At 40.5% G+C, this 10,514-nt stretch overlaps 1 protein-coding gene across 1 annotated transcript; it reads left to right on the plus strand.

Annotated features, from left to right (window-relative positions):
* Window positions 1–6: 6 nt before the first annotated feature.
* Window positions 7–5,953, plus strand: hoxb2a (homeobox B2a). Its single transcript, XM_005947100.2, has 2 exons — window positions 7–1,953; window positions 3,289–5,953. The coding sequence occupies exons 1-2, from the start codon at window positions 1,470–1,472 to the stop codon at window positions 4,104–4,106; spliced, it is 1,302 nt and encodes a 433-aa protein (XP_005947162.1). The 5' UTR covers window positions 7–1,469; the 3' UTR covers window positions 4,107–5,953.
* The last annotated feature ends 4,561 nt before the right edge of the window (window positions 5,954–10,514 follow it).

The raw sequence follows: 10,514 nt of genomic DNA on the forward strand, positions 1-10,514 counted from the left end.
AGCTAAGAACTTTTCAGTCTTTTATTTCAGTCATATCTATAATACGTCGAATCGAGCCCCGAAAGGAAGAGAAAGAGTGAGGGTGGATTTTTCCTTGTTATTTAGGGAGAGAGAGAGAGGCTGCTGTCAGACTCTTTGCAGCGAGAGAAAGATTGATCACCGCACTTCGTTTTCTTCCACTCGGGGCTATTCGGGCCCTCCCCAAAATATTCCCAGCTAAACAAATGACCGCTTCTTGATCTCTCGCAAAATCTACATGTGCGTCCTGTTGAGTCTAAAGGCCACTCTCACTTACAGTTACCATTTATACTGCTGCTGTATTCTTTTTATCATAAGAATTAGAGTAGCTTTCTCTCCTTTTTCCCCAGCTGGGTGAAGCGACCTCGCTGTGAACTCTCCCTCTCCCTCTGCGTAAACACGGCGAACATTTTAACACCGTGGAGAGAGGGTGGGAGAGGAACCGTGGTATCTTGCAAGAAGAATTTTGGAGCCTCTCTGAAAAGGTTATTTTAGGGTAAGATTATATTTAGACCTTGTTTAAAGTTTCCTCCCCTCTCATACACACCACTACGTAAACGTGATATCTATTAGATATAAAAATCGCACACTTACACATCAGTAGGCTCCCCTCACTGTCTGTCCTCAAATCTAAGCTATGCTCTTGTAAACAGTTCCCTCTGCACTACCGCTGAGCACAAATCTTCATCGTCCACTCTTCGTGCGCTGCTGCGCCACCTAAAAAACTCTCAGAATGTTCTAAGCGTGACATTTCCACCCTCTGTCACACCTTCTAAGATTAATGAGCAGCGCGTTGTAAACAGGAGACATATTGTAGACGGTGCTGGCCGGCTCCATACACCTAACCGTCACCACATCACCCAGAAGACGGGGACAACATGCTCAAGAAGAGGATGCTCTATTGTTTGTGCAGCATCACCGGGCCTGGATGCGCCGGCCAGTCGCCCACACTGCGCACATGGCGAATGGCCACCGTATCGGGGCTTTTTTTCACGCCCTGTTAAAATACAACAATGGCAGCTACCCTGCGAAGTAGTATCCTGACACGACATTTGATGGAAAAAAAATAATAATGCTGCTTCCCACAGCCATCACAGCCGCCTGGCCTGGGTCCAGGATTGGCTGATTTGGATCACGTGGCCAGGAACTGGCTGCAATTTCGCCCCATAGTTCTTCAGTTTAGACTACCCAGGTCCCCACACGCTAGTAATATCACCAATATACACAATTATTATATAGCCACGGTGTTTACGCCATTGCGGTCGGGAACCTACATGTTCGTGCGTTTTTTTTTCAGTTGATTTTTTTGTGAAGCCATAGTGTGTTGCGTGCGTGTGCAAGGGTGCGTGCGTGTATGTGTTTTTGTTGTTGTTTCTTCTTTTTTTATTTTTGGGGAAGGGGCTGTTCGGAGGGTATCGCCGTTTCGGGGTAAAAGCCCGTTTGAGAGAGCTATGAATTTTGAATTTGAGAGGGAGATCGGTTTCATAAACAGCCAGCCGTCCCTAGCAGAGTGCCTGACGTCCTTCCCCGCCGTCCTGGAGTCATTTCAAACTTCATCAATCAAGGAGTCGACAGTAATTCCGCCTCCCTTTGAGCACACCATCCCCAGCTTCAGCCCCTGCACAGCCAGCCAGCCGAGACCAGCTGCGAGAAGCCAGCAGAACCGGAGAGCCTCCTCCACTAATGGCCTCCAGACGCATCACGGAGCCGCCCAGCAGCCATACACGACCGGCCAGGCCCCCGCCCCGGCCACGGTCACCCCGACCGGCCCGATTGCCCACGAGTTCCCCTGGATGAAGGAGAAGAAATCATACAAGAAGTGCCCCAAGCCAGGGAGCAACTCCAGCGGTACCGGATCCATCATCCCCCCCGCCTCATCCTCCCCGTCGTCAACTGCCTCTGGGTACGCTTCGGCGGGCATCGAGTCACCCACAGGTCGGTATGGTGGGATGCCGGGTAACAGCGTGTATAGCTGCATGCATGTGTGTGGTAGTGAGTAAGAGAGTGTGCAGCATGTTCTGTTATTTTTTTACTCGCATCACATTTCCAACAGTTATTACACCCTGCGTGGATATACTTGAATGACATTGTCTTTTTCCCCCTCCGTGTGTGTTTGTGTGTGTTTTGTGCAGCGCTGTGTCAACAGGGAAGCCATATCTAGACTACTGCATTATGCTGCAGTGCTTTGCACACTCTTTCATCATGCATTAAACAACCCATTAACGTCTTACAGATAATCCTTGTCAGTGCGGATCAATACGTGCACGCCAGCCATACTGAGGGCAGATCTTTTACATAGGCACTAAATAATTTCAGAACTTTCGAGAATCGAATATGTATTAATTCCATGTATAATTATTTGTCTTGCGTAAAAACACACACGAGAGGTTTTTTTTATTTCTCTTCTTTTTTTTAATTTCATGTTCATCGCTTACATATTTGCTATAGCCTATATCGCTTTCAACCTTCTTGGACGATGTGCAGTAGTAGCAGCATGGTCACGTTATTATAGATTCATAACACAAATGAGAAGGTCGCCATGTTGGATGGAGGTGGGAAAAAATAATGGCGAGATAAGGACAAAATACGTTTGGGTGTGGAGGTGGTGGTGGGGGGTGTAGGTTTCGTCCCCACAGGAAACGCACTGCACACTATCTGATTTTGTGGGATTCAGGTTATTTCTATCTCTCACACTGAACTCTCTAACAGTCAATGCATTTTTCAAAATAAATAAATAATTTTGCAAATAAATAAGTAAGCAAACAAACAAATCGATGAAATAATGAAAGAAAGAAATTCCAGTTCTCCATTCTTATCCCCACACATTTAGAAATCTACCTCGTATCAATTTTAATGGGAATTTCTCGGCAAATTTTCTGCCTTCTTTTCTGAAGTACGAAAAAATCAAATCGAGCTTTCAGTTGTGTTTCTGACAAATACCGCCACATTCCACATTTCCACACGCATTTCCTTCTAGCTCCGTGATTTATTCGTGTTCCTCTCTGATCACAGAAGGCAGAATCTCATAGCCCTCGCTGATTTACAAGACACAGAAGCACACTTTCATTGATGACATAGTTATCTTTCACTCTTCTGAGTGACGGTTGCTACTATAAGTGGAAGGTATATTTTTTAAAATATTAGTATTAGTTCTTTTTTATTACAGGCGAAGAGCCAAGGTGAGCTCGGCGACGAAGTAGCGTATTTCTTGCAGGAAAAAAAAAAATATATATATATGGGGTTTTATTTATTGTCTTTGTTCCTGTCCAGACCCGAGTCAGGCGGGCCTAGACGCTGGAGGAGCAGGCTCCCGCCGGCTGCGCACCGCCTACACCAACACGCAACTGCTGGAGCTGGAGAAAGAGTTCCACTTCAACAAGTACCTGTGCCGGCCCAGGAGAGTAGAGATTGCCGCCCTGTTGGATCTAACCGAACGGCAGGTGAAAGTTTGGTTCCAAAACCGGCGGATGAAACATAAGCGGCAAAACACGCACGGGAGCGGAGGAAGCCATGAATCCAGCGACACGGGAGGCTTTGAGCCGCTCGAAGGCGCTGACGCCTCCTCCCCGTATTCAAGCCAGCCTCTGGAAGCATCTGGCACAGGGGAGACTGCCTCGGAGGGAGAGCCGGGAGGCGGCAATCCATCTTCGGCCGCCTACGCTAATGACAGCGGGGACAATGCACAGCCCACACCAGAGGAGGGAGACCGTTTGAGTATCCCCGAGCGGCCACCGCTGTTTACGGCATCGGGGTGCTCTGACTCTGCGACGGCTCGTCACTCTCCGCCGGCGTTGGCGGTCACCAACTCTGCTGACAACCCGGGCCTGATGCAGCTGAGCGAATCCGTGCCTGGATTAACAGCAGCTCCCGAGCAGCAGGACTCCTCAATTACACCCACAGCTTCATCTGCTCCTTCTGCCGTATCTTCATCGTCCACCCTACCCGACCTCACCTTCTTCGCCGGGGACCCCTGCCTGTCACCCAGCCTGCAGAGCACCCTGGACAGCCCTGTGGATTTCTCAGAAGAGGACTTCGATCTGTTCACAAGCACACTGTGCACCATAGACCTGCAGCACCTCAACTTCTGAGACCTCGACACAAATTGAAAGTAGGGTCAAATAAAAGCGAGTGGGGCAGTGGGCAGAGGGGCCTGCGTTAATGAGAAATCCAGCAGAGGACACAACACTTATTTATTTAACAGAAAAAAAAGAATATTAAAGCTTTTCGGCAACATTCCTGAAACCTTTCTCCATTAAAATATGTTTTTTTTGGGTTTTTTTTTACATATTCTTCTTGCTTTTTTGGAGGGCATCATAGTTTCAAAGAAATCCAATTAATTTTTCACTTTAAAACATCGAAAGGATTTTTCCCCCTCCTTTGAAAATATGACAATATGTGGATGTATTTTTTGTACTTGACTTTCTCGGTTTGGAATTTTATTATTTTTTATTATTTATTTATTTCTTCTTTTTTTTTGGGGGGGGGGGGGTGTAAATCAATCCTTATGAGTTTGTGGATTTGCTTCCTCTAGTTCATCCTGGTGCAGCTTCATGGATTCTTAAAAGCTTCTCAGGAACTGTTCACGGAGTCTGTAGGCGCAGATATCTGTACCGTTTTGACAAAATCCAAATGGGACAATGAATGAATGAATTCTCTCTTTGAACGGCACGACGCAGAGAGAGGGAAGCCCTGCTGATGACCGGAGGTTTAAACACTAGTTTATTTATTGAGATTCTTTAATAGTGAAAATCCAAATTATTTATTGTACATATATTTTCATAGTGGAATAACAATAATAATAAAAACACAAACATTTATACTGTGCCCCATGTTTTTTTTATAGTCTCTGAATTTATAAATTAGCACATTTATGTGTGTAACCCTAACACATAGTATGGATTAATTTATTTGACAACACTAAATAGGTTAGAACGTTTTTAGACCAACAACCTACAAAATTAATTTTTTACAACACAATTTTCTAATTGTTTATTTATTACAACTATTTTTAATTATTTGTATTTTTATATATAAAGCCTATATACATGCTGTGTTTTTTGCACGGATACTTTATACATTATAACCACCTCCAAAGCAATTGAATCCAATACACTTTTCAAATTTCTCATTTCAATTCCAGTTTCAATTTATTTATTTTTTTATTAGATAAGGATTAAATAATTGACCTGTTAAAATTCCTAAAATGCTTGTTTAGTTTTTCCAACTTAAAGACTATAGCCTAGGAAACTATGTATAGCTAGTGTGTTTACATGGAGATAACCTTGATAAATGGGAGCAAAATAACACATTTTCCGGAGCTGCTTGCCTTCATCAGGTGTTAGCTCAGCACGGCTAGCTCTCTGAGTACAAGCTAAGGGTTAGCACAGCGTGGCCCTCCTCCACCATCACCACCACCACCAGCAGCAGCTATTATTACAAAGTAGCAAGAACAGCAGTGCTAAAAAACAATGTAGCCTTTTTTACTGACAGTGAGTGGAAGAATAGCAAGGCTCACCTGCTGCTGTAGTATGTAAACATGGAAGTTAATCCCTGATTGGCGTCCCTTTATTAAAATGTGAATGTGAAGTTAACCATGAGTGTGTCTGCCATTAGTGTGTGCGTGATTGCAAAGCTGCTCCTCCTCCCGCGGAGTCAAAATGGCGCTGAAGACAAAGCAGGATGTGAACAATAAGCAGTAGCAGCCATTACAGGATGATCAGCTCAGTGTGACAGGCAGGATGTTTGTGTGAGGACAGCGAGCAGAAAGGACAGAAGAAACATTTTATATTTATTTTAACAAAGGATTATGGTTGACTGTTCCCATCTTATAAGGAAAAAAAGTAGAGTATAAGATGATAATGGCAACAAAATAAAAAAAAGCTTTATAATTATTTGAGTGTAAAAAACAAAGCATATCATACATACATACATATATATATAAAAATTGTAAAAAGAAAAAAAGAAAAAAAAGAGCTGCATTCTATTACACAATAATAATAATGTATAAAAGTTATAATCTGATAATAAAATGTATTAGTTGCTAACATAATTAAAAAGTCCAAAATATAAATATGTTGTACCAAATTTAAACCATTTTTGGCTTATTTATTTGAAACAATAAACTGCACAGATAAAAACTGTCCTGTTCATGCTTGCCTGTGGGTATGAGCTGTATTTCTTTGTCATTAGAAGAATATAAAAATTTTCAGAATCAATTTTTTTAAAAATCCGGTGTCAGATTTTACTTTACATACAGGGCATGTGCCCAAGTTAATGGGCATTGATGTCCATTATTAACCTGCCACAGTCAGTAAAGAACATTTCACATTAACATCTTACCATCAGCACATTTGTTACACTTGGCCTTGTTACACCAGTGGCCTTGACTCTAGGTTTAAATAAAGTTGATCTTTTGTTGAGTTTTAACCCTTGACTTAACTCCTATTGGTGAGCTGTATTGTTTTTCTGTTTTTTCTTTGGTTATATTTACTTTGATAACATATACTCTCTACCCCATGGCATGATTATATATATATATATATATATATATATATATATATATATATATATTATATTATATATACTATTATTATATATATTATATTATATATATATATATATATATATATAGATATAGATATAGATATAGATAGATATATATATGAATCGTGCAATGAGGTAATTCACCATAAAAAATAACAGGAAATGGTATAGTGTGTAATCGTCAGCAAAAAGACAACACTGTTTTCACAGTGTCTTAGTAATGACAAAATAAACAGAGACAGAAGCAAGTGAAGTCTATGCATGTAAGTACAAGTTGTAAAATGGATAGATGTATAAGAGTGATTCCCATGGGAACCAGCAGGTACAACAAACACCATTTTTCTAACAATAGTGCTGGGTGAAGACACTGACACTGGTATCAAAATGTTCTGCATCAGCTATCCAAATTGTTCTTAAAACTCTGCTGAATGACATACTGATCTGAGTAGCAATTGTGTTTTCACTTTCTGTAACCGCAAACTGCAATGTCACATGCTGAAATTATTTTGCAAATATGATAAGATGACAAAATATGATGAGGGAGAAGATGTAGGGGTTATTACAATGTCGTTACACAGTCAATATCCACCTCAACATCACCACATCCAAACACCATATCCTTTATTTTTAAATTAAAGCAAAAGTCTCAGTTAAGGAATCTGACACTTACATAGCACTTTTATATTCTAACTGAGCACTCAAATTGTTCTTAAAAAAAAAAAAAATTAATATTTAAGATTTATTGGCTAACGTCATTCCATTCCAACAGGACTCCATTAGAGCCTTACCTAGATAAATATAAACACCTTTACAAAAGTCTCCCTTCTTCTTTCATTCAGTTCCAGTATGCTGTTAAATTGTAAAGAGTTTGTCTATATAATATCCGACCAGATGCATTGGTTTAGATTATAGAGAGGAAGAATCAGACACTGCAGCCATGCTTCAAATTACAAATTATAACAAATTATCCCAAAATACAGATGTTTAGAATGTGCATAACGTTTTGGACATGGGAACATATCCTGTGTGTCTGTGTGTGTTTGTGTGTGAACAGATGACACATGCACATTTTAGCAGGTTACCTGAAAAATAGACAGAAGCAGCTTAATAGATGGACTGACCCTTACAGTCCATAGTTCTTATTTGATCATACTGAACTCTCAAGCCCTTTTGAACGTCCATAGATATCCACAGGAATGCAAGATAATTTAGTTTCTAATGCTCAGAAATTGCCCAGAGCAGAACGTCTACATGTGTCACCACTAATACCCAAACACAGTTCCATGCCTGTGCCCTGCAGCAGCACATAGGAAGAAACACTTGTTGCGCTAGAATAGAGCCATGAGGAATATGACTGACTGAAGGCACTGTGAATTTAATTTTACTGCTTTGCTGTTTTAAACAAACCCTTTTAATACCAATGCTAAACATTCTGCCAGCCAGAATTCATATTGTTTAATTTAAAGCTGTGGTAAAAGCTTTTCGATTGAGCAATTGCTTAACCCTCTGAGGTCTAGAAGCACTGTCATCTATAATGACTCCAACCCCTCTAAACATATCCCTAGGAAATCCAAAAAAAATTAAATGTCATTTTAATAAATTGTTCTCCCTTGTCTTGGAAATCAACAAGCAAAGAAAATAATCACTCTGACACAAATCTCAAATTATCCACACTGTTGGATCTGTTTTCTGTGATAAAGAGTTTGCGCAGGGTTAGGGTTAACATCTGTGGTGACTTAGACCTCAGATGGGTAAAAGAACATTCCCAAGAAAATCCTTTGGTCTCTTTGTTTTGTTAGTGTTTAAGGAAAAACTAACATTAAAACAGTCCCGACTTGAAAAATGGCAAAAAAAAAAAAAAATCATATTTTGCATGGTTGAATCTTAACAAGGTTCCAAGTAGCGCTTTAAGCACACAACAATAAGAAACCGGAGTGAGATAAAACATTTTTTTGAACATGCAATTTATTGAAAACAATAATAATTTTACAGCTGGTCAAACGTTTAGGAACACACCTCCAAAAAACCCATGCCTTCCCCCCACCAACCCAGAAATCAGATCTCCAAACATGAACTCATTAATGAGTAGCTCCACCATTATTGTTGATCACTTCAAAAATTAATTGCAGCATCAGTGATGCAAGCGTTTCCATGAGCTGAGTGGGAACATTTCTCCAAGTGGTGAAGACGGCAGCACGAAAGGTATCTACTGTTTGGAACTTTTTGTCCAATTTTGTAAACCTCCCTTGCCATCCATCCCCAAAGGTTCATGAATCCACATTTTCACACAGATTTGGCCTTTTAAAGGGATGTGGTCCTAAACTTCTGATCAGCTTTAAAACAGCTTTTTTCAGTTTAAGCATTGTTTTCAGTAAATTGTGTGCTCCAAAAATGTCTTGTCTCATTCCCATTTCTTATTGTTCCATGTTGAAGCTCTACTTGGAACCTTGTTAAGATCCAAACATGCAAAATATGATTTTTTGCCATTTTTCCAATGGTCTTAAACTTTTCATCGAGGCTATATAAAGACCAGGCACAGGCCTTATGACAAGCTAAATTACACTGTACCATAAAGACAAGAAAATAAGAGATGTGCACACTAAGCAGTTTTGTGCTTTAAAGGTTTTTGTTTGTTTGTTTTTGGTAAGAGCAGTTTGAAAAAGTTCTTGGTAGGTGTGGTTTTTATGATGTGTTTGTCTCACCCTTCCTATATTGTGAATAGTGTATATGTCCGAATATTCAATCTTATCTTTATGTCTTAAATAGAAAATGGACTGGTTCTTTTATAGCGCTTTTCCACTCTACCTGAGCACTCAAAGTGCTCTCATACAACATGCCTCGTTCACCCATTCACAGCCACTGTTTTTGTGTTTAAGTATTTACTATTTTATACTCACTCTCTAATAGATGCATTGGAGAGTAGCTTGGAGTTGATTACTTGTCCAATGATATTTGGCACCCACAGTAAAAAAAAAAAAAGAAAAAAAAGTTAAAGTTAAAAAAAAGTTTTTTGTTTTTTTTTAAAGTTAAAAAGAGTATACTGGTGCTGTAACTGATTTTATATAATTCTTCACCTTTCATAACTACACTGTGGTTGAATGACAACAATTAAACAATCTTAAACAATGAGAGCACACTTCCTGTGCCTCAATATTTAATTCTGCTAGGTTACTACTGTGAAACAGTGCACAAGTAGTCTAGCTCTACCAGGATGGCATGTCCATAGGTACATTTACAAGAAGCAGGACAAGACAGGATCCTCAGTTGATGTCTGATGTATACAGATGATGTATACCGATGTATACAGTTGATGTCTCTGTATACAGAGACATCAACTGAGCCTCAGGATCAATGTTTTTGTGCAAGGAGGAACAGAGCAAACTCTGCCAGTTTTTTAGTGGGACATCTCTCACAGTCCAGCACCACGCAAATTGTCTGACATTCCCCAAAGAATACTGGAGCTGGCTGGTCTGCCACTGGTATCTTGTTCTTTTCACAAATAAGAAAAGGTCCACACAATTTCAGACAAGATGACATCCTGCTACTAGCACAAAGTGTTTTTCTTCCTTTTATCATCTTTTGCTAAGATTTATTTGTTGAATTAAATAAAATAAAAAAAATAGTAGTCAGTCACTAAACAATGTACTTATATAAAAAAAAAACACCCAGCACGCCCCTGCGGGCGGTTTATCCTTCAAGCTCGGGTCCTCTACCAGAGGCCTGGGAGCTTGAGGGTCCTGCGCAGTATCTTAGCTGTTCCCAGGACTGCGCTCTTCTGGACAGAGATCTCCGATGTTGTTCCCGGGATCTGCTGGAGCCACTCGCCTAGCTTGGGAGTCACCGCACCTAGTGCTCCGATTACCACGGGGACCACCGTTACCTTCACCCTCCACATCCTCTCGAGCTCTTCTCTGAGCCCTTGGTATTTCTCCAGCTTCTCGTGTTCCTTCTTC

This window comes from Haplochromis burtoni, unplaced genomic scaffold (genome assembly GCF_018398535.1).
Source record: "Haplochromis burtoni strain Fernald_Lab_line unplaced genomic scaffold, NCSU_Asbu1 Contig_490, whole genome shotgun sequence".
NCBI classification, from domain to species: domain Eukaryota; kingdom Metazoa; phylum Chordata; class Actinopteri; order Cichliformes; family Cichlidae; genus Haplochromis; species Haplochromis burtoni.